At 44.6% G+C, this 23,926-nt stretch overlaps 1 protein-coding gene and 1 long non-coding RNA gene across 3 annotated transcripts; one reads left to right on the plus strand and one right to left on the minus strand.

Annotated features, from left to right (window-relative positions):
• Positions 1–249: 249 nt before the first annotated feature.
• On the minus strand, positions 250–3,446 carry LOC136643890 (uncharacterized). 2 transcript variants are annotated; one of them, XR_010794068.1, is made up of 3 exons: positions 3,387–3,446; positions 1,546–1,603; positions 250–384 (listed from the first exon to the last, which is right to left on the minus strand). It is a non-coding gene; the product is annotated as an uncharacterized lncRNA (long non-coding RNA). The 2 variants fall into 2 exon arrangements; XR_010794069.1 differs by lacking the exon at positions 3,387–3,446 and adding an exon at positions 2,792–2,940.
• On the plus strand, positions 3,246–23,926 carry PANX1 (pannexin 1). The gene is made up of 5 exons (XM_066619303.1): positions 3,246–3,451; positions 11,330–11,469; positions 16,775–16,995; positions 17,464–18,134; positions 20,728–23,926. The coding sequence occupies exons 1-5, from the start codon at positions 3,271–3,273 to the stop codon at positions 20,817–20,819; spliced, it is 1,305 nt and encodes a 434-aa protein (XP_066475400.1). The 5' UTR covers positions 3,246–3,270; the 3' UTR covers positions 20,820–23,926.

Below are 23,926 nucleotides of genomic sequence, written 5' to 3' on the forward strand. Positions count from 1 at the left end.
TGTCAGTGCTGGAAAGCATTGACATAAGGGGTTAGGATTGCACCCTTATCGTTACAATGGTTAACTTGTACACTTTTAAACTTCTAACCTAATCAGGCCTGCCACAATTGGCCTTGTTGTTTTCAAAAATCACATTTGTCTGTAGTTGACAGAAGTCTTCTGTATTATTTAATTGGTCTGTTTCACAGGAGGATAACATTTAAAGCAATGTAGGAATCACATGTATTCCAAACACTTCTACTTACCACGAAGTCTGTATCCAAATATGTGTGTATATATAGCAAGCTTGTATGCTGTAAATACAGTTTCTAACCACTCAATAAAGCCAAATCTTTGAAGCACTTTTTGTCCTTTCCTGTGTAGTTTTTTTTCAAGATCAAGATCCTAAATGAATAAAAAACAGTGTTAAAATGTAGCAATATTAATGATGCTCTTCAGCATTTTATTTTATTGTTATACTTTTAAAAAAATACTTAGTGATCAATTAAATTAATAGAAAATCACCATTACCAGCCAGTAGATAGTCTTTGGACAGTCCAGTTCTATTGATCAGCTTTACAGCCCAATCCTATCCCCACTTGCCTGGGCGTAAGCCACATTGACTCTAATGGGACTTCTGAGTAGACAGGCATAGGATTGGGCTGCATGTTGCTGTGCTGGAAATGTTAGATATTCAAACTTCTGAGATTGCAGAAATCTCTGCAACTAGCATTGTGAGCCAGTTCAGATATTTGACCCACATGATCGAATATCCATGTCTTTACACATAGTGTGTGTGTCGGGGGGGGATACCTGCCCGTCTACCATTGCTTTACATCTGAGCTGGATATTTGTTCGTAGAAACATGTGCAATTTGTTCTATGTCCACAATCATTTTGGAACCAAAGGGAGTGTTAGGAGCACAGATATTGGCCAAATTGTGTGGATATTATGGATATTGTGTGGATATCCCAATTACTTATGTGGGATTGGTGAGCGCTCTTCATGAGACCACACTCTGCTGCACTTCAGCACAAAACTCCAGGCCAAATATCATAAGCGGCCTCAAGTTAGGTATCTGGTTCACATTAAGTTTACATGTACTCAGGAACATGGCATTGGTTAAGCAGCCTTACCAATGCCTTCTAATCTGTCATATGTCATTTGAGCAGGGGTGTTCCATCCACTAGGTGAGGTGTGATGCAAGCTGTATCACAAGCAAATGGAGGGGGGCAAAAGAGTGGCAAAAAAGAGGTGTCTTTCACCCTGAGCTTGCCACCATCTCCTTCCAACCTGCTGCAGATGCAACCTGCACTGGTCCACTTTCTGCCCACTAAAAATGAGCCGAAATGAGCCACCTCCTTACCTTGCTCTTGGCACAATGTACTCAAACATGGAAGCTCAGGAATTCTGGTTTAACTTACAAGGACCCCACAAATGAAGGAACTCTTTCATGTGCAGTCCCTTTAAATCAAACCAGAAGTCCTGCACTTCTGCAACTGAAGAAACTACAGAAGAAGTGTGGTTGCTTTTTCTTGTTTTTGTAATTGTGTAGAAATGGCAGACCTGAGGCAGCATCAGTGGCATTTTGGGTCGAGACACCCCTGCATTTATGAATGTTGCTCTGTGACGGAGAAAAGCAGAAAAACACCATTAAGATAGCAAAAGTACAAATTAGACAACATACATATGAAGCTGCCTTATCATTTGTTTAACAAAAGTGAAGAAGCTGGGGAGGGGTTATCTGCTGACCCCCACCCCTGATCTCCTCGCTTACAATAACACCATTTGCACAGAACTGGTGTATATACACCTGAAGACAGACAGGCTCCTACATGATCCTAAAAATGGAAATGTGGCTAAGGAGTCATGCAATCAGTCCATCTAGCCCAGTGTTTCTTAATGTTTGTCCTCCACCAGACCACTTCACATGCTCCACCTATGCAAAGTACCACCGGAAGTAACTGGCAATGACATCACTGCCAGTTACTTCTGGGTAGGGAGGCCAGATATGACGTAACAAACACCAGTAAGAAACTCAGGGTGGACAGGAGGGCTTTTTCAAGTGCAGGAAAACATACTTTGGAGCTCTGCTCACTGAGAAAAGCTTCCTACTGTTCTTGTTGTGTTTCGTTCCTGCTCTCACTGCCAGGTGGCAGGTGTTCAGGGGTCCTGCGAGGTCTTGGTGGGGGGGAGGAAAAAGAAAAGATTGAAGGTGATAATTTCCAGTGTCTCTCCAAGTGAGCGCTGCCCCATTGACCACTGAAGTGTTGGTTGTGGCTGTAGGTAGTCCGTTGGCCCTCTCTGGTTGTCCAGTGCTTGCTGAAGTGCCAACTGTAGGAAGGTCCATTCTCTACCCTTTCTGGTAGTCTATGGAGGAGCATTCACTCTGTGAGATGAGAATGAATCCCCCCCCCCAAGCTGGCATTTCCATTGTTTTGCCAAGCGTTCCCCCACGGGCTACCAAATTGAATTGTATTTTTTTTGTGCGGTGGGGATAGAGGGGGTTGGTTGCATGTGGTCGACAATTCCAATTTTTGCTTCAGTGGTCCGCAGGCTCCTAAAGGTTGGGAACCGCTGCACTAGTGCACTAGTGGTACCCGTACCACTGGTTGAGAAACACTTTTTCCTCAGTATGGCCCAGTATGGTTTGCTGTGGCAGCAGCTCTTCAAGCTTCTGGGCAGAGCACTTGCTGCCAGGAGTGACTGGGGGTGCCAGGGCCTGAACCTGGAGCCTTTGGCTGCCAAGTAAGGCTACAATGCTACCCACACTTTCCTGAGAGTCAGCTCCATTGACTCTAATGGGACTTACTTCTGAGTAGAGACGCACAGGCTTGGGCTATCAGAGCCCCAGAGGAAGCCCCAGGCGTCACGTGAGAACGGCCTCTGTGGCTCTGACCCTTGTGCTGCGGGACTGCTGCCCACAGCGAGCCTCGCTTCTGAGCGGAGCTGCCCAGGCCGCAGTGCACGTGCGTGCCAGGCAAGAGGGAGGCGTCCCCTGCGCTGCACTCAGCGCCAGGAGCGCGCTGCTCGCCTTGCGCAGGGGCCAATCCGGGGCCGTCCCGCCCGCCCTGAGCGCCTCAGCGGAGGCTTATCGAGCTCTCGAGGAGGGGCAACCCTCCCTCTTGCCCTCCCCCGGTTCCCGCCTCTTCACAAGGGGGGGGGGAGAAAAAGGAGAGGCTGCCTTCGCAAGAGACAAAGGGCGGCTGTGCGCGCTTATTCCCGGGCGCTACTGCTGTGCAGGGGGAGATGGGGACGCGGGCGTGAGGGCGCCCCTTGCAGAGCCTCGCCATGGCCATTGCGCACATCGCCACCGAGTACGTCTTCTCGGACTTCCTGCTGAAGGACCCCCCGGAGACCAAGTACAAGGGGCTGCGGCTGGAGCTGGCCCTCGACAAGCTGGTCACCTGCATCGCCGTCGGCCTGCCCCTCCTGCTCATCTCCCTGGCCTTCGCGCAGGAGATCTCCATAGGTAACGCCTCCCACCTGGTGGGCGGCCTGAGCAGCAGGCGCTGGGGCCGGAGAGGGGGCTGCACCACTCAGGCTGACGAATCCCTGCCAGTAGAAAGCGAGCCACTCAGGGGTGAAGGTTGTAGCCCAGCCCTTCGCTTGCTGTGCTGGGTTTCCACTTGCAGGGAGTCTTTCATGGAGGGGGCATGCCACCCTCCCCGCCTGCAGTGTGAAGTGGTACATTCCATTCTACCACCTCATTCTGCTGCATTGGGGGGGGGGCGAGTAGGCAGGAGATCGTACTACTTTGCGCAGGAGGAAGTGTGGCTTGTTGGTTAGGAATAGGACATGCCATCAATGAAAGGCCCTTCTGGCTCATTGCAAAGGGATGCTGATTAAGGAGTGTTTGAATTGTATTTAAAGTTTAAAAAAGACAAGCTCTCTATATACAGATGTTATAGAGGGCAAGTATCAACTTAAAAGAGGCATTCCCTTCTGTAGGAAAGAAGCATTCCCTCCTGTAGAGAAGTCTTCTAATATGATTCCTGTAGTCATACATCCGTGCGTTATCTAAATATTATGTGTTTTCCTTCAGAGCTATTGTTTTTACTTTTTCAGACCATTTCTGCCCAACGATGCATATGCGCAACACAGATCAAATGTGTACACCTGTGGGCTAGGCAGAATTGGGTTAATCAACTAGCTTAAACTCTTGCCTAAATAGGCATAAGAATTTTTAGAATTAGGGGGTCAACCCTACTTCTTGAAACGGCTGCCTCCCTGTAACAAAAAAATCTCCCTGCAACTCAAAAAGTTAACACTTGGGGGAGAACAGTTCTAGCCCAGTAGTCCTCCTGTGCTAGTTTTCAGCTTTCAAGGAGTTTTTAAAAAACATGTAGTATTTAAAAAACATGATCTCCCCTCCCCCCCCAGTTTCAGTCTGAAGTGGTATAATAATCCATTCTAGCACTGCATTCTGCCATTTGTGTAGAATCGCCCCAGTCTCTCAGGAGGCCCACCTGTTGCCTGGGGCTGCCTAGTTCATATTTCAGTTTCACACATGCACAAGTAGATTCCTTGACTTCTTATGCTAGATGTCAGGTAGCTGAATGTATGAACTGACTTACTTGGATGGGATTGTGCTGGAAGTGATTCAAGTGGAACTGCCTTTGCCACTTTGCATGTGCAAATTATCACTTGATGTTAAAGTGGATGCACTTGCAAACCTGCTCTGAATGTAATGCATCTTTGGAGTTGAGGAAGAGTAGTATAATGTTCATTTTTTAAAAGAAGCTGGAATTAAAGTTTACCTTAAAAAAGAAACTTGTTCTGGAAGCCTTGGTGATAAGGGAAAAAGCATGTTGCATGTGATCAGGCTAATTTTGCCATTTTAAAAATTTTGTACATTTTCTCTTCCCTTGCCCTGAATCCAGTTCTTTTGTCTAACAAGGACTTCCAGGCTAGTGCCTTTTTCTGTAATAAATTATGTTTAACAAAAGTGGGACAGCCCTGGTGAACATCTTTGTGTCTGCTTTGAGAGAGGAACAAAAGTAGATCACTGTTAGGATGGAGAGAAGGGCTACATGAGAGAACCAAGGGCAGATTATGTTGATATGAAGTTTTGGTGATATTCTTTTTTTTAAACTGCAACTATAAGGAGGAGTTGTGCATTCATACTTGACATACTGTGCATGTAGAAAACAAGCATCTTTGGCAATGGCAGCCACTCATTTTGTGTTGACTCAGTCTAATATCTTAATAAGTGCACAAAACAGGCCTTAATTTGAGGCCCAGCCCCTGAAAGTATTTCAATGCCTGGAGCATGTGAAATTATGAGGAAAAATACTGTTTCTGAGCATGTGAAGAATGCATCTTTCACTAATCAGTCACCAGAAATGACTCCTCACTTCCCAATGCTTAGGATTATTCTTGAGGGTTTTAAATAAAAGGGTGTGACATTCTAGCAGGCTTGAGCCTTGGCACTGGTTCTTCTTTAAGAAACAGGACTTAAGGTATACATAGCAATACAGTTATTCTTGGCATCCTTCAGTCTCGGAAGACTATGGTATCACGCTCTGAATGGTGGTTCTGGAACACAGTGTCCTCTCCAGTGCGCGAAGCCTGGGTAAAGTAGTTATGGAGGATAGACTGTTACCCATGCAGCAAATCCCCCCTCTCCACATCGCTGAAATGGTCCAATGGAAAGGCAGAGGCCAATACAGTTGGTTCCAGCGGCGTCGCAGGAGTTGCCAGAATGTGACTGTGTTCAGCAATGCTGCCTCAGGGACTCCGGCTCTGGATTTTGCCTGAGGTTGACTCCTGAAGCCTTTTCCATAACTGGATGTAGCCACAAGGCAGTGGAGGTTTGGGATCAGAGTTTTCCTTCTCTCAGATGAGCTGCCTTCCCAGGCTGACGAGTCCCATCTACCCGGTGGCTGTTTAGTCGCCTCTTACGACATGTACAGCCATACCGAGGGCCTGTTCTTATCCCCAGCCCCCAGGGGAAATACAGTATAAGTGTGCATAACCCTCCCTCCATTCCCTTGTGAGTGTTCCTTTCCATGTAATAAGTATGGGGTTTTGGTGCTCTGCATGTGAATAATTTCTGCAGGTGTTCCTAAACCGATTTCTGCAGGTGTTCCTAAACCAATTCATGTGAACACACAACTAAAAGAAGTAGGAAACACTAGCCCATTTTCCCTCAGATTAATTGCTTGTGTTTCCTTTGTTTACTCTCTGAACAGAATTGGGGTCAGAATGGTGTCTTTCACCCTGCTAAGTAGGTGAACACAGGAAGCTCCTTTATTGTGACAGTTGGTCCGTCTAGCCCAGTATTGTCTGTGTATCAAAGGGCATCTGGAGATTTAATCTTCTGCCTGCAAAGCCGTTCTTCCACTGAGCTATAGCTTCTCCCTCTTTGTCTCAGCATGCAGTCTAGATTAGCCACCACTTATTGTTCCCTCTTTTCCTCTCTCATCCCTACACCCTCATTCAGACAATTCAAAGCTCTGTATGTTTTTGAGTGTAGAAATGCACCATTCCATTCTCTGATTCATGGCTCAAAAGAAAATGACTTTTCCAGTGTTCTGCAGCAGTGTTTCTTTTGATTGGAGAATTGCACTAGGAAAACAATCCTTTGGACAACATTGAGCTTGTAGGCCTTTTGCCCAAAAACTGTTCATGCTTGAAGCAAATCTTGAGTTGTTTTTAATAGAAGCTTAGGGCAGTGGTGTACAATGTATTTTGAGCTAAGGGGCCATATTGCAATCATATTACACATAGAAGAGCATGTGACATATGCTAAATGGTAGTATTTCCCCATCCATACTGGGGCAACCTGATTAGATAGTATTAGTCTAGATTTAAAAAATGTATGTACGGTAGACCTATCAATAAATATTGGCTATCATAAAATGTGAAATGCAATCTTCAGATCAGCCAACACTGTGTTTCTTTGTTTGGGATTCACTTGTTTGTTCTTCCCTCTGACCTAGAAATGATTTGGATGTAACTTTTCCCACTGACTGCAATTCAGGAGTCTTGTGAACCACTTAAAGCCTCAAGCAAATCTTGGGATCACAAATCCAAGAGGGGTTTCTGTTTCAAAAAACCTCCAACAATTGGACCTGGGTCCTCTATTTATTAGCCAACAAGGAGTAAAAAAAGCATGGCCATTTTTCAATATTACTGTTCTGTACCTTTAAGAGCTTTGTCACAGTGCTGCAGGAGTTTGAAAAGCTGCACCTGCAGAAATCCTGGCTTCTTCTAAACTCTTCATGGTACAGGCTATCTAATACAGGTTGTCTGTTCCTACTGTTACCTTTAACCTGTGCCTGGTTTTCCAGCAGAGAATCTTGGCTATTTTTCACATATTCCATCTCCTCTTATGTTTGAAAGTGAGTTTTATTTATTTAGGTACCACACCACACAGATTTTGAAGTAAAAATAGTCGAGACAAGCTAGAAAGGGCCAGGGATAGACACAACAAAGCCCAGCACAAAAGGACTAAATGGTAGCCTTGTCCTTGAATCATGTCACTTTTATTATTAACAGTAAAGTTATTTTAAAGTGAGGTCTAGGCAAGGCTGCATCACTCATGATGCTGTTTCCTGCAGAGAAATCATCTAAAAGGCATATGTACATCATCATGCAGCATAAGAGTTTTGCCACAAATTTCATTTTATAGCCAAAGGAAGATGAAAATGAAAACCTTTCATTTCTCATGTTTTCTTAAACCAAATCCTCCTCCTGCTCTAGGAGTGAAATCCTTGGAATGTCTCCTTCAGCCCTGGCTATAAAACTATTTCTAGGATGAGTCAGAAAAATGATCCTTCTGAAAATGGTTAGTGGAACCTCAGGAGGTTTTTAAATCTTAGCGATGCAATTTTAAATCTTTTCAATAACTAAAAACAGACATGCTTGTTTCAAATATTTTTCACTGTTTTTAATCTCATTTTTTCAGTGTACTCAAGGCAGCAATGCATGTGAATTTCTCCTTGTTGTTATCACAATCATCCTTTGGGGTCAGTTAGGCCATTGGCCTTCAACTGGAACTTTGTGACCCACTGTTGGATTTACCCTGACTTAAGGGGGTTCTCGTCAATGTCACCACTACCATTTTCTTTGTGTTTAAGCTTTTTTTTTAAGAGAAGAAAGATTTGGGAGGTGGGAAGGGAAGGGGGGAGAAAGTCTTGAATGTATGGTATAAGCTTAAAAGTGAGTCTTCTGTTGTGGGTAGTGATTAAATTTGTGTCCTGGGTCAGAAAAAGTTGAAGACCTTTGAGAGTGAGTCTGGCCTAAGAGTTGCATGACTGAACTGGGATATGAACCCGGTTCTCTTGACTCCTTCTCAAGTCAAAGCTAGCAATCTATCTTTCACTGCACTACACTTCTCATAGTGCCAAGAAACAGAGGGTTAGATGATGTGATTCAAGACAGCTGGTGAGCAATGAGTGCCTCAAGCAGACCGGAATGATTTTATTTCTAGGCAGGTTCATAAACTTCACTAGGAACTTGCTGTAGCAGTGTATTTTCTCCCCCCACAGATACTCTGCAGTTGCTCAAACCAAGTTTTCTAACTTGCTCACAAATAACTGAAAACTTTCCCTCTTCCAAAAGTGGGTTTGTACAGTGATAAACATGCCAAAGCAGAATGCCTAATTTTTAGGTTTCTGTCCTTGGGAACATCCTCCTTTTGGGAGGGGGTAGACCTTTTGAACTCTGCTAAGAATAGGCAGTGGGACTTCCCAAGATAAGGAATGACTAGCACAGCTGCCATAGTTTATATTTAGTATGAGTAGGGTCAGAGTTCCAGATCCCAGGAGTTACAGCTTTACATTTGACTTAAGAGGCACAGCTGCTCTGTTCCACTGCAACAATCAGTACAGCCAATCTTTCTTCAACACTCCAGGCTGCTTTTGCTTCTTTCCACCCTCATCCCCCCAGCGCTTGTTTCTTTGGAGTTTCATCAGTCTACAGCAGGGGTACCCAAACCCCGGCCCTGGGGCCACATGCGGCCCTCAAGGCTTCTCAATGCGGCCCTCAGGGAGCCCCCAGTTTCCAATGAGCCTCTGGTCCTCCGGAGATCTGCTGGAGCCCGCACTGGCCTGACGCAACTGCTCTCAGCATGAGGGCTACAGTTTGACCTCTCACGTGAGCTGTGGGATGAGGTCTCCCTCCACTGTTTCATGTCTGTGATGCAGCAGAGGCAGCAAAGGAAAGGTCAACCTTGCTTTGTGCAAGGCCTTTGATAGGCCTTGAGCTATTGCAAGACCTTCATTCATTCATATAAGTTCATCTTTAATATATTCATTTATGTAAACTTATGCGAATTTATTCAAATTTTAAATGTAAATTAATTCTTCCCCCCCCCCCGGCCCCCGACACAGTGTCAGAAAGATGATGTGGCCCTCCAGCCAAAAACTTTGGACAACCCTGGTCTATGCTTGCTATAGAGCAGGGGTGCCCAAACCCTGGCCCTGGGGCCACTTGCGGCCCTCAAGGCCTCTCAATGCGGCCCTCAGGAAGCCCCCAGTCTCCAATGAGCCACTGGCCCTCTGGAAGTTTGTTGGAGCACACACTGGCCTGACACAACTGCTCTCAGCGTGAGGTTGACTGTTTGACCTCTTGTATGAGCTGTGGGATGAGGGCTCCCTCAACTGCTAGTTGTTTCACATCTGTGATGCAGTAGTGGCAGCAAAGGAAAGGCCAGCCTTGCTTTGTGCAAGGCCTTTTATAGGCCTTGAGCTATTGTAAGACCTTCATTCATTCATATAAGTTCATCTTTAATATATTCATTTATGCAAACTTATGTAAATTTGTTCAGATTTTAAATGTAAATTAATTCTTTTTTTCCCCGGCCCCCGACACAGTGTCAGAGGGATAATGCGGCCCTCCTGCCAAAAACTTTGGACACCCCTGCTATAGAATGAGATGGTAGAATGAATGAGCATCTGGCAGTGCCTAAATGACAGCAAGCCTTTTGTAGTTAGTCAACCCTCTTTCCCCCTCCCCTCATCCGCTGGCATTTTGAAAGAAAAGAACTATTAGGGTCTGTGCCAGACTCGGCTGGATCTATTTTAACCCTCTTAATTCAAATAAATGAGTCACTGTCTTCATAAAGGGAGTCCTGTGACCACTCAAACCATGACTCCATGGTATGACAGGAGCCTTTGAAATAATGACAGCCATGGCTCACCCTAAACCCTATGGGCAACATTGTCAAAACTCTTAAACTTTCTTTGTGTCACACTTTAGCACTGTGTGCATGTGAAGTAGTTGGTGTTCACTGGAGGATGGGTGTTTACTGTAATCCATACTGCAAGTGGTGATTTAGTGACTGCTGACTTGGTTACCAAAAGATCATCTTCCGCATAAACACAAGCGGAGTTATGTTGGCATAGCCTACAGTAGTATTCAAAAATACCAAGGGTGTTGAATGAGGGGATGCAAAACAGAAATATAGAAGGCTAGAACAGCCACAGAAAAGGGCCATCACTCTAAGATGTAGACCAGGGGTGCTCACACTTTTTTGGCTCGAGAGCTACTTTGAAACCCAGCAAGGCCCGGAGATCTACCAGAGTTTTTTTTACAATGTTCGCACCATCATAACATATAACAGTTATGTGTACAATGTATGTTGGTGTACCTTGAGCCCCACTGAGTATAACAGGACTTACTCCTGAGCAGACATGCCTAGGATTAGGCTGTGAGGCTGCAATCCTAGCCACACTTACCTGGGAGTAAGCCCCATTGAGTACAATGGGTCTTACTCCCAGCGTTTCCTCCCAGAGGCACCTGAAGGGGGGGTCGACACTCCACGATCTACTCATTTTGCCTCACGATCTACCGGTAGATCGCGATCCACCTATTGAGCACCCGTGATGTAGACTGTTGCCCACTAGTCTTCAAGGTGATATAGACTTCATCTTTCCTGCAACAGTCAGACACAACTTCCTCTCTGGAAATGGTACAGTACTTGCCCCATGTAGACTCAATTCTAGAGCTGGAATTTAAGTCTGAACACAGTGGGCTGCTGATACATTATCATGTACAGCAGTGTTTCTCAAACTGTGGGCCAGGACCCACTGGGTGGGTTGCAAGCCAATTTCAGGTGGGTCCCCATTCATTTCAATATTTTATTTTTAATGTATTAGACTTTATGCTACCATGATGCCCCTGGCAGCTAGTCACACCTCCCTAGGGAGCCAGGACAAACAGATTGAATACCTCAGACTTACTCTTTCTCTCTTTCTACTAGTGGCTCTCAATGGTACAGTCCTGGAAAAGTTTAACTTGATTACGAAGCATATATAAATTGGCTCTAAGACCTCCAGAAGTGTATTTCATCCTGTTTATTTTATGCTGATGATTTTGCAATGCTTTCTGCTTGCTTTTCTAGGTACTCAGATGAGCTGCTTCTCTCCAAGTTCATTTTCCTGGCGCCAGGCTGCTTACGTGGACTCTTACTGCTGGGCAGCAGTGCAGCAAAAACAGCTTTCACAGAGTGACTTGGGACATCTTCCACTCTGGCTTCATAAAGTTTGTAAAGACAGATTCTTATTCTCCTTTGGGGAAATGAAAAGCTATCACAGAAATCTGAGGCTTTAACCCTTGCCCCCATCGCCATTCATTGCTTGTTCTGTTTTAACATATGAGCTGCCTTTCCCATGTGTTTTGATCAAGCATAATTTAAATACATCTTAAGTATGGTATTGATGAAAAAGTGCTGTAAAAAAATCCCTGATGCACAGCATTGTTTACTGAATGTTTTCTTTTGAGAGCTACCAAGACAACAGATCATGGAAAAAAAAACAACACTGTTCCTGAGTTATGCCACAGGACATAACTGCACAGACAGTGTGCAGGGAATTTACATAATCAAAAGCTCTCTCATATAAACAACTTCCTAAACATAGAAAACTAAATGTCAGGGAGAAGAATTATAGCTTAGCCTCTTCCCTGACATGCTAGTTGGGTACATGTCAGGGAAAATGCACAACCCAAGGGTGTCTGTGGAAAAGCAGCTACACATGCAACACACATTTGTGGTCTGTGGTCCAGGAACAGTTTTGCCTTGCGATCTGCTGTTTGTGTAGACTTGGTCAGAGTTGCATTCTGGCAGTCAAGAATAGCACTCTGCTTCCCTTCTTTGAAATACAAGGGATTAGATTATCTTCCCTTCCAGCTGTTGCCTGCTGGGAAAGAATACCTACATGCATTTTTGTAAAGTAGACTTTTGCATGTGCGCATTGCAGAAAATATGCTGTCCCATCAACTCAGTTGAAAAATGGCCTCTTCCCATCTTTCAGCCATCTGCCTGATGGTGATAAAAGAAGACTAGGTTGGAGTTACACTGAGGCAGAACCTATTGGATTTTGAAAGTCTTACAGGACACTCAGTGCACCATGTCTCATCCTAATGCATTTGATTAGAAATGCATTAGAAAACATTTTCTGAACAGTTGTTACTAAACATACTAAGGCTTTCATGGCTGGAATCCATACCGAACAGTTTTTCAGGCTAGGTTGGTCTAGCTTTTTTTTGTCTAATGAGCCTAAAAAGGGGGTGGGTGGCTAATTATCACCAACACTAAAACTAAGTTAAAAACCGAAAACTAAAAACAACTAAAACTCAACCTAAAAAGTTAAAACTAAAACCAAGCTAAAAATGTCAGGTTTCAGTTTTTAGGTTTCAGTTTTTAGCTTCAAGTGCCTTTGGCTTTTAGTTTACAGAGTTTTTAGCTTTTGTTTTAGTTTTAGATTTTTTGTTTGAGTTTTTAGTTGTTTTTAGTTCTCAGTTTTTAACTTAGTTGTAGCGTTGGTGATAGTTAGCGCCCCCCCCCCATTGGTTTAGGCTCATTAGACAAAAAGAAGTTAGACCACGGCACCTACCCTGAAAAACTGTTAAGTTCAGTTGTTACTAACATTACTATGAAGCTAGACTGATCCCACATTGGTGACTTGATAACTGGCCAGATATAATAGAGGTAGAGCTTTGATATATGCATGGTGGGGAAAAGCCTGAATTCCTATCCTAAGGGCAGCTCCTTTCTGTAGTCCCACATATGTCAATCGAGCGGTGAAATAATTGAATCAGTTAGCGAGTCATCACAAGCACCATCTGACCTAATCAATTTGACTTCGAAGAGAGAGGCATCTAATTTATAAGTTTGAGGGTGGAACGCACAAACCAACTTTTTAAAACAAATCAGTTGCCTGGGTTTCTTTTAAAATAAGGAATTAACAAATCTTGGCTATTGCACAGACATTTGATAAAACAGCTAAAACAACAAATAAAATACAGTGGAACCTTCTATTTAATTTACTAATAAGGGAGAAGGGGTGCCTGTCAAAAGTCTGTTAATCTGAAAACTTCCTCACCCCCATTAATCTCCTACCTTGGAAAGCTCCGTCAGCCCTGCTCCCCAGCTATGTTTGCCGCCAGGGTGCTCTAGGAATACCCAATGGAGAAAGGAGTTGCAGCACCAATGGAGCTCACTAACAGCCAGTCTTATGGCACTCAGTACCCACAGGAACAGTGACACCGACATGGCCGGTGCTGTATCCTGTGGACCCTAAGGCAGCACTGAAGTCTCCTCAGGGTAAGGGAACGTTTGTTCCCTCACTCTATGTAACAGCACTGTGGCCCCAATAGGTCTCCATGGATCTATGCCCACTATTGAGGGGTGCAGACATGAGAAGGCCGTGTGTTGGCTTCCTGGCAAAGGAGGGAGCACAGGATATGGCAGCAGAGTCTGCTGCCATCTCTATCCCTGTCCCAGCCCTGATCCTCCCCCTCGCCCAGTTCTAACTTTCCCCCACTCTCTGCCCACCTCCAAAAGCTGTACCAGCAGCCGACAGTTAAACTTACTGCTGGCCACTCCCTACGTTCATCCTTGTGACATTGAGGCCCAGTGCTGACTGATGCTGGGCCAGTGCTCCCTCCTCACTGCATGCTGCAAATGTGCTTTATGGCATGTTCACGACACACAGAGCTGGCGGTATGCACATGCTTCCAGCACTGAAAAAGATACGTTTGAGCCCTAATATAGGTAATGGTTGGTAGGGGGCTGGGGTTCAGGCTTGCCTACCTTCCAGGGTTGGTGCTAGAACTGTGTGCTCAATTTTGCCATTGAGTGGAGCGCTCTAGAAATGGAGTGGGGGGAGAAGGAGTGATACAAAATAGGCTTCATCCAGTAGATTCCAAAGGGAATGCCTTAAACTTTGTTGTGACACAGGAGATGGAAGCACAAAGCAGTCACTCCTTCTAGAACAGAGGAAGTGAAATCCCTAAAATATGTCATTCTCTGATACAATCTTTTCACTCAAAATGTGCGAAGACCATTATTTGTGCTTGATAAAAGCCCTGTAGTTCATGGAAGCATATGCTGCAATAAATGTATCTGTCTCTGCAGTGCTGCCTACCAGGGGCTAGGAGAGGGGGTAATTTGTACCTGGGCCCAGGGTCAAAAAGGGGGCCCAGGAGCCAAAGGAGGGGGCCCAGAAATTTCCTGGGATCTTACATTTTCCAATCTCACCGAGACTCACTGCCCACATGGGATGCTGGGGGCATTGCCATGGGCACATGGCAGTGACTATTGCCCCAAGCCGTACACACCATGCCCAGGAACATTCCTTAACAGTGTTGCATCTAAGAGGAAGCTGGCCTGCTACAGTAGAGCTGCTTACCATCAAGGAGTGTAGAGAAGCTCAGGGACGCTGCTGCTGCAGAAGTATGTTTTGGTGCAAGCAGGACACTTTCCGTTCTAGTGTGAGTCTAAGTTCCAATCTCCTGCAATGATTTTCTATATTTGAAAGATTTTAGAGAGACTGGGAGTGTATTTGGTTTTCTGTATTACTGTATCTAGCAGCTAACGTTGGACAGGCAGGTAGACCTGAGTTCTGCATTGGGAAGACCGGTAGACCTGGGCTGCAAAGGGTATTCTGGCTGTTGCCACTTCCCCCTGCCTGGCCCCCATTCTGCTCACCCCATTGCTACCCTCTCACTTTCACCCCCTCGCTCTTTGGGAAGGGGCCCAAAAGAAACTCTGTACCCCCATAAGATTCCTCTCAGAGGTCCTGCTGCCTACCCTCTTGGAAGGCATTCATTTTGACGCTGTTCGTCACCTATGATGTTGTTTATAGCAGTGCTTCAGAAGGACAGTGAAAGCAAAAGCCATGGTGATGCTTTCAAGGGGGCTCAGTTTCCTCCCCCTTTCTCACTTCTGTCACATAAGCGAGAAGCAGATGACTGAGGCTTGGTCTCTGATTTCAAATCCAGAGCCAGATAAATCTCCTGAGCAAGTACTTTCTCATCAGTTGTTTTCTCTCTCTTTATTTCTCTTTCTGGTTGCTATAAAGAAAAAGATACCCCTTGGCTTTGTTTGGAGCATGAACTCTGCAGTACTTATTTGATTTTCAGGCAGCTGCAAATATTGGTTAGCTCATTTCTCAGACACCCTGCCTTTTCCTGGCTTCATTTCTCAGAGGGATAGTGTGTGAGTCAGCCAACCAACCGCAGTGGTGTCAGCCTGTGTTACCATATTGCTGCAAATGTTCTCATCTTGTCTCTGGGCCGTTTGCATTACATGGCTGCAAAATATGAATGTGCAAGGAGTGGCTGCATTGTTGAACAGGTCAGATTGACAATCACAATTTACTTTCATCACCCACATCTGCCAGTTTGATTTTGAATCACTCAGTCTTTATCCGAGTGCCATTAAGAGCCTGTTTTATATAATGATGCTGCATCTTGCCATACAATTAAATAAATAAAAGTGCCAACTCTGATGTGAAAATGTTCATATGCATACTGGGCCTTATCTAAGTGCCAACCTCTTCAGGCAACATATGACAGTTTTATTTTGAAACCATCTTCATAATCCTGCTGCAGCTTCTCCTCTCCCTTAAGATTACCTTCTGTGGCTCTGCTCCTATCCAATTTGCAGGTTTTTTATGCAGAAAGGGAGCACAGAAAGCTCTTTTCATCACTTTACCTCTCTTTCAAAAGGGAACTGCTTCATTTTCACCTGTCAGTCTGTAGTTTTCACAGAAATGTGTTATAAGTAAGTTCCATGGAGAAGCACCACATACAAGGTGCTGTACAGACTTGGTTGGATTTTTAGTTAACGTATTTATTTAGCACAGCCACTGTACATGGTGATTTACATAGAGGAAAAATACAGCTATCTGCCCAAAAGGCATTGCAATCTAGATCAGCAATTTTCAGCCTTTCATCTTATGGCACACTGACAAGGTGCTAAAATCATCAGGGTACACCATCAATTTTTTCACAATTGACAAGGCACACCTCACTGCCAGTGGGGGGCTCACATCCCTCAGTGGCCCTACTGAGAAGTCGCCTTACTCCAAATTCCTGCAGCATACCTGCAGACCATTCAGTAATTGAAAATTGCTGATCTAGAGGCTGATGCAGAAAGACCACAGAGAGAAGGAAGGGGCTTGAAGCAGGGGTGACAAGGGGAAGCATGTGCAATTTGGGGGGGGGGGTTCATATATTTAAAAGGCATGGTGCCAAAGGCTTGCAGGCAATGGTGAGTATAACATTCAATTAATGTTAATATTTATCATTCAGTTGCAAAAACATATTGGCTGAAACTTCCAGCCTAGCCCCCAAGAGCCTAACCAAAACATCCTAGGTTTTTCTATATATAACACTGAAAGCCATGATTCACTTTTTCCAAATCTTCAGTGTCAACATGAAATCTGTATTGGCAAGAATGTGGCTCAATTTATTTTACAACACTTCTGTACTTTTTTATTTAACTGGTTATAGATACATCCAAAGCTAAGCTAATTTTTGACTTGTTTCTTTCCATTCCCAGTTTTTTCCATACATCCTTCTCCTAGTGGCTATCTTGCTGTACCTACCATGTCTCTTCTGGCGCTTCACTGCAGCACCCCATCTTTGCTCAGACCTGAAATTTATTATGGAAGAACTTGACAAAGCCTACAACAGGGCAATCAAAGCTGCTAACAGCTTTCGTAATGGCGACTTAAGAGATTCTGCTGCGATGCCAGTTATTACTGAGAATATGGCTCAAAGGTAAGTGGCTTCTATCACCATTTTTCAGTTTTTTTAAGAGACGTACATGAATTTCACAGGGGGAGGGAAGTCAACTGCTCACAACCAGATTACAAGTAGGAAATCATGGCTGGGTAACCACTGAGAAGTATGAACCTGTTTTTCCCAGTCTTATTGTAGAAAGCACCAAAAGGTGAAGAGGGTAAGGTTTAACCCAACAACCAAGCATTTTGTGACTGGCCACCTAAGTATCCACCAATCACATGATTGCTATGCAAGTGTTCTAGAATTTGAATGCCCTTTTAATTCTCTTCGGGGAGACAAAGAAGGGTAGAAATTTACTAAATTTTTTAAAAATTATCTAAATATCCAACAATAGTGGCTAGACATTTGAGCCATTCTCCAGCTTTCTGTGTATGTGTTGTGCTGCTTTTGAGCAAATGAAACCCTGCACTAATAGCTTTGAATATGTGTGTGTTTTTCCCCCAGCTTGTGGGAGATATCTGAAAGCCACTTTAAATATCCCATTGTGGAACAGTACCTGAAGACGAAGCAGGGCTCCAAGGGCTTAATTATCAAATACATTGTTTGCCGTTTGTTAACACTGACAATTATTCTGCTGGCCTGCCTCTATCTGGGCTATTATATCAGTCTTTCCTCTGTGACCGATGAGTTTATCTGCAACATCAAAACTGGAATACTCAAGAATGACACAACCGTTCCAGAACGGGTCCAGTGCAAACTGGTTGCTGTCGGTGTCTTCCAGCTTCTCAGTTATATCAATATCATTGTGTACATCATGCTTATGCCCATTGTGATCTACGCGCTGCTGGTCCCGTTCAGGCAAAGCTCAGACATACTGCAAATGTATGAAATTTTGCCAACGTTTGATGTTCTGAAGATCAAAACAAGGCACTACGATGACTTGAGCCTCTACCTCCTCTTTCTCGAGGAGAATGTGAGTGAACTTAAATCATACAAGTGCCTCAAAGTTCTGGAAAACCTGAAAGGCTGTGGAGAGAGGTTTGATGCCATGCAGCTCCTAGTGAACCTTGGTTCAATTAAAACAGACTCTACAGATGGAAAACCAGCAACTGCCAAAGAGGGCTATGAAAAGAAAGTGGAAGCTGAACCTGCAAACAATGCAACTGAATTAAAAGGTAAAGATGTTCTCTGTGTGTTTTCACATGTGTTGTAGTGCATTTTGATAGTATTTGGGTTTCAAGCAAGCATGTGAACCACATTTTCCTAATAGAGCCTGATCTTGTGCATATGCCCCTGTAAATAAGCACCATCAAGTTCTATAAGGCTTGCTACCTAGAAGCGCATAAAGATTTCTGCCCTGATGTCTTTTACCTTTAAACACCAGCTCCAAAATGGAGCACTGTGAATTGCAGAGGCCTCATACAAATTCCTTGCTTGCTGAACACTTTCTTCAGTATTAGCAGGGGTGCCCAAACCCCGGCCCGGGGACTACTTGTGGCCCTCAAGGACGCCCAGCCCACAGGGATCACCCAGTCTCCAATGAGCCTGTGGCCCTCCAGATATTTGCTGCAGCCCATGCTGGCCCAACGCAATTGCTCTCAGCGTGAGAGTGACTGTTTGACCACTTTCATGAGCTGCAGGCCAAGGACTCCCTCCACTGCTTGCTGTTTCATGTGTGTGATGCAACAGTGGCAGTGAGGGAAAGGCTGGCCTTGCTTTGTGCAAGGCCTTTTGTAGGCCTTGAGCTATTGCCAGGCCTTCATTCATTCATATAAATTCAATCTCTAATATATTCCTTTATGTAAATTTATTCAAATTTGAAATGTAAATTTTTTTCCTGGCCCCCGACACAGTGACAGAGAGATAATGTGGCCCTCATGCCAAAAAGTTTGGACACCCCTGGTATTAGTGTTACAACCCAACTTCCAGGATTCTGTACAGTGGTTCCCAAACTGTGGACCCACTAGTGCAGTGGTTCTCGAACATTTCTGGCCCGCGGCTCCCCTGATCTTTGTAGCCATTGGCCACGGCTTCCCATTACATCAATTCACCTTGGTTACCCCCAAAATGGGGATGAAGGTGTTATAATTATATACTAGAAAAAAACAGCTGCCAGCACTCTGAGGCTGCAGTCCTAACCACACTTACCTGAGAGTAAGCCCCATTGAACAAAATAGGACTTACTTCTGAGTAGACCTGGTTAGGATTGTGCCCTGAGTTTGTTAGCAGCACACCTGGAGGATTTTGGAAAGGGGAGGGGGAAAGTGATGAATTGGCTGGGGGGAAGACTTTGTTTTGTGTGTATCTGCTAATTGCAAACTGAGACCCAGCGACTGTTTGGCTGCATTCCTAACCTCTTTCCTGGGAGTAAGTCCCATTGAACACAAGAGGACTTACTTCTGAGTAGACCTGGTTAGGACTGTGCCTTTTGTCTTATAATAGCAGCCACATGGAAAGTACCCCCCCCCAAAAGGAGGCAGAAGGAAAAGGGGGGGTGGCTGAAAAGGAATGGGTATTTTTATTTTTTAATCAATTTTTGGAGACAAAGCCATCAAGAGTGGCTTTTTTTTCTTTTTTGAAGGAGGAGGAAAAAGAGAGAGGTGAAGATCCTTGGTTAAGCTGACACAGACCCCAAGCCTATGTAGGTCTATTCAGAAGTAAGTCCCATTTGAGTCAATGGGGCTTACTCCCAGGAAAATGTGGATAGGATTGCAGCCACACAGAGCATGATTACAACTCACCCCCGAAGTAGATGGGGGCATGCTCACACACATACACCCCAACACGCAGATGCCACCCCTGTTGCCCCCAGGCAAGATGGAGGAATGCAGGCTGGGCATTTGGCCCCCCCCCCCCGAGTAGGCTGGGCTCCCTCTTTTCCAAGCAGAGGAAAACGCTGCACACCTCCCAGCTTCTCCCAGTCAGCCTACTCTCAGCACCTTCCAGCCAGCTCCACCACCTCCCCCCACCATGTTTCACACGCCCCCCCACCTCATACTGCAGAAAAGCAGCAAATCGGGAGGCAGCATGTGCAGCTGAGCTGAGCAGCTGTGGCCACCTCTCTCCCCAAGATGCTTCATGATGCCCCTTGGGGCTAGCTATGCCTCCTGAGGGAGCCCTTACAAACAGATTGAATACCTCAGCACTAGTGGGTTGTGACCCAATTTTTGTTGAGTTCCAAAATTGACAGGGCAGATTACCCTATGCACATCAAGCAGTGGCGTAGCTGGAGGGGGGCAGAGCACTCAGGCTGGCAGTGAGGCGGGCAAGCGGCCCCTCCCTTTGGAACCATTCCCGGCGGGGGGAGCAAAACGGAGCCATACGGCTTGGTTTTGCTCCCCCTGCCGGGAATGGCTCCAAAGGGAGGGGCCACTTGCCTGCCTCACTGCCAGCCTGAGTGCTCTGCCCCCCTCCAGCTACGCCACCGACATCAAGGGTTAAACAAGCTGCTATTTGGGGGGAGAGCACACTGCTGCCCAGTCACCATTGTAGCCACACCCCTTGGCATTTATAAGTCAGGCAGAAGCATCTAAGGCCTCTAAAAAGTTTGGAAACTACTGTGTATGTTTTCAAGGTTTACAATTAGGGGATTGGAAAGCGCTACCACCACCCCACCCCACCCACCCACCCCCCAAAAAAACAACACCCACTCTTTGGTCAAAGAAAAACCTTTTTGGTCACTGTGTTTCAAAGCAACAAGATTATTTGCCGGTGGTTATGTAAGAAGGATAATGGAGTTTCTCTTTGCAATTGTTTGTTGGTTTTCAGATTTGACAGAGACAACATCGCCAAGTGATGGAGCCAGAATGAGTAAAGACGATGGCAAGCTTCGTCAGAGGCTTTTGGACTCTTCTTGCTGATGGACTTATTGATTGTGAGATTCTTCCTGCACACTTCAGTATAAGCCATATCGAACGCTGGATGACTGCATTTTGTCAAGTGTGCAAGGGCTAAGACTCATGGGCTTCACAAGTTTTCAGTTTACAACTGAAGGCTTTTCAGTTTACAAGCTTTTTATGTGCCTATGTTTACATGACTAACCTGCCCCCTAAAGGCATGCTGTTGTGATAGCAGGATAGGAAGAAAAGCTGAAGTCCAAGATGTCAGTCTAACACAGTGGATTGCTGGGAGAAGCAGATGATTGCAAGGAAACGCGAAGTGGAATGCTTGTGGTCAGTTCACTCCAATGTGGTTGGAATGTGATTGGTTCACATATGCATGTACACAGTTGGGTTTCTTTGTGCTTGATTACTGTGCACTTGAAACTAAATCATCAAACACTAAGAATACTTCCCATTTCACTGAGCCAGATTTACACGTGCCGCAGAATGAAATGGTAGCGTGGATTATTTCATGCTACGGGTGGGGAATTACAGATCTCCCACTTGAAAGTTTGCTTTGTAGTCTTGTGCTATGTTGCATGACCTTTGCAAAACAAACCTGAGAAAATAAATGCCTTCTCATGGCTCCTTATTGAGACAAATGGACACCTGCTACTTTTTGCATCATCACTGTCATAACAAAAGTTATTGAGAGGCACAGTGAATTTAAGAAACTTGGGTAAACAGTGCTGCAGTAATAGGGGCTTGCCCATTGTAGAGCAGCTTCAAGGTGAAGTCATAAAAGAAGTGTGCCACTGGAGACCTTCCCATAATTTTCTGGACCACTCCCACTGCTGGCAACAGTGTTGGTAGGCTTGTGAGGAAGGTGTCTCCAGTGTTTTGATGATACTCTGAAAAGCAGTATATAAATCAAGGCAGAACAATATTTCCTTCTGCAGAGAATCTTGCAAAGACCTGAAGGTTGATCCAAGGCTAGTTCATTAGTCTAAGAAGGTTTGAGTTGTCAGGCTTGGCCTATTTCCTCAGGCTGCGGTTTTGACTGCTGTCTCCTCCCTTTACTTCAAAAGCTGATTTCAATGTAATTTGAAATGTGTGCCCCTAATTTGCAGGTGTGCCCGAAACACAGATTTTTCATGTTTTGGTGTGAAACTTCTGTTAATATAGCAAAATAGCCTTTTGGTTAGAGGCTTTTTGGTTAGAGGTTAGACCAACTTGAATTGGAAATAGTAAGCAATTAGACCAGCAATGGAGAAAATGAAAAGAAATGATGCTTTTAAAAAAAAAAGAGTTCATAGAGAGTTCTGTTGGCTTGATTACACATGCGTGATTGGTTTTTGAAGATGCATGTGGTGCCACTTGGTAATTATAGTGCAAGAACAGGAGAAGGCAGTTCATTTTTTCAACACTTGACTCAGGAGTTGTACATTTACATGTTGCATGCCCTGCCGTTAAGGCGTGCCTGAGTTAATTTGGAAATTCCTGGCCACTTCGATGGTTTGAACCAGGACTCAAGAACCGGGTATCATTCTTTAAATGACATTTTTAAAAGTTCAATTCAATTTCAATGAATTGAACATGCACCAAATGCAGTAGCTGCCTTTTTGAATGTCTAGTCTGAGGAATGCAGAATGTGCTGATGCAAAACACTGTAGGTACATACACTTGGAATATCTCAGTTTAAATTGGAGAAACATTCTCTGGAACAACAGAGCTAACTTTTTAAGGGGAAAAAAATCTGTTTTGCAAGCTCAGTAAATTCACATTACGAGCTGGAAATTTTTGAACTTTCAGTATTGGGAGGACCTGATAGACACCTGTAAAGTGGAAAGTGCTAAAGTCAGCCTTAACCGTGCCAAGCATTGCCTTCAACAATCAGTAATGTTTGCTCTTTTTCAAAATATGAACTATTTAAATGAAATGTTGGGAATGTCGTGCATTTCATCTTCCTCATGGGGAGGGGGAAAAACTGCTCAGTGGAGGAATTCAGCCCTTGCATGCAGAGAGTCCTGGGCTCAGTCCCTCACACCTGCAGTTCTTAAAAAGGGAATCTCTGTACCAGACCCCTGAAGGACATTAAAGTTACCAATTAGAGTAGACTAAAAAGCTAAATGGATCCTTGGTCTGACTCTGAATAAGATGGCTTCGTATGGTAATACACGATATGTTTGTGTTCATTCTTTGTGTTGCATGAAATAGTTGCTGGGGGAGGAGGCAGAAGGTGTAAGATGTTGACAACTTGCAATATGCAAGTTATTATTGTGGCAGGTTATTGTGGTGCTGTTTGCTAAAGTATGTAAGTGTTGTGTAGCAATAGGATTAGCATGCGATGATGTTACTGTGGTGAGAATTTCTTGTTCCAAGTAGGTTTGTAAAACATGAAGCACACTGGTTTCTTTCAGATTGAGAACAACTGCCCCAAGTAAACCAGGCTTTCTAGATTGAGGTTTCTCCATACCTTTTAACAAGGAACCTGTGCAAGACTTCCATGGAACTGGTGTGCATTGTACAAAGGGAACACCTTCAGTTCCTACAAAGCATTGCCCAATTCTGCTATGCCTCACTGTAGCTGCTGAGTGATTCCCTAGAATACACCAAACACTCCCCTGTAGCAGTTGGTGGTGGTGGATAAGAGCTGATGCAGCATGTTCGCAAAGTGCCTGAGCTATGAATCAGAACATCCACAGTTAAAAACCTGCCTCTGCCACAAACTCGCCAAACAACTCCCTTTCAGCCTCCGCTCCAATGTGGAGAGCGTAGCACTGACATGCCTTACAAAGTAGCAGAACATGCTCTGAACACTTGAAAACACTGTACCTGTGCAAAGTAGTTCATGGACAGATTGAAGGAAGAAAGAAATTGTCCTTGAACAGGATTTTGTTTCGCTGAGCCTTCTACTTTTGTAAGCTCTGAAGGAGCCCAGTGTTTGCCCAGAGCAGTTGAAAAGCCACTGCCTTATAGCATCATGTCCCAGGCTGAAATAGTTTTCTGAATTATTTTGTTCAAACTCAAATGTTAGATGTGGGCAGCTCCAGCCAGAAACAAAAATGTCTTTTATATATGTACTAGATGTGTTGTATGTTGAATTGTGTTAAAAGCCAATATGCAAAATAAATATTGCCTGTTCA

Source organism: Tiliqua scincoides, chromosome 3 (assembly GCF_035046505.1).
Source record: "Tiliqua scincoides isolate rTilSci1 chromosome 3, rTilSci1.hap2, whole genome shotgun sequence".
Taxonomy (NCBI): Eukaryota; Metazoa; Chordata; class Lepidosauria; order Squamata; family Scincidae; genus Tiliqua; species Tiliqua scincoides.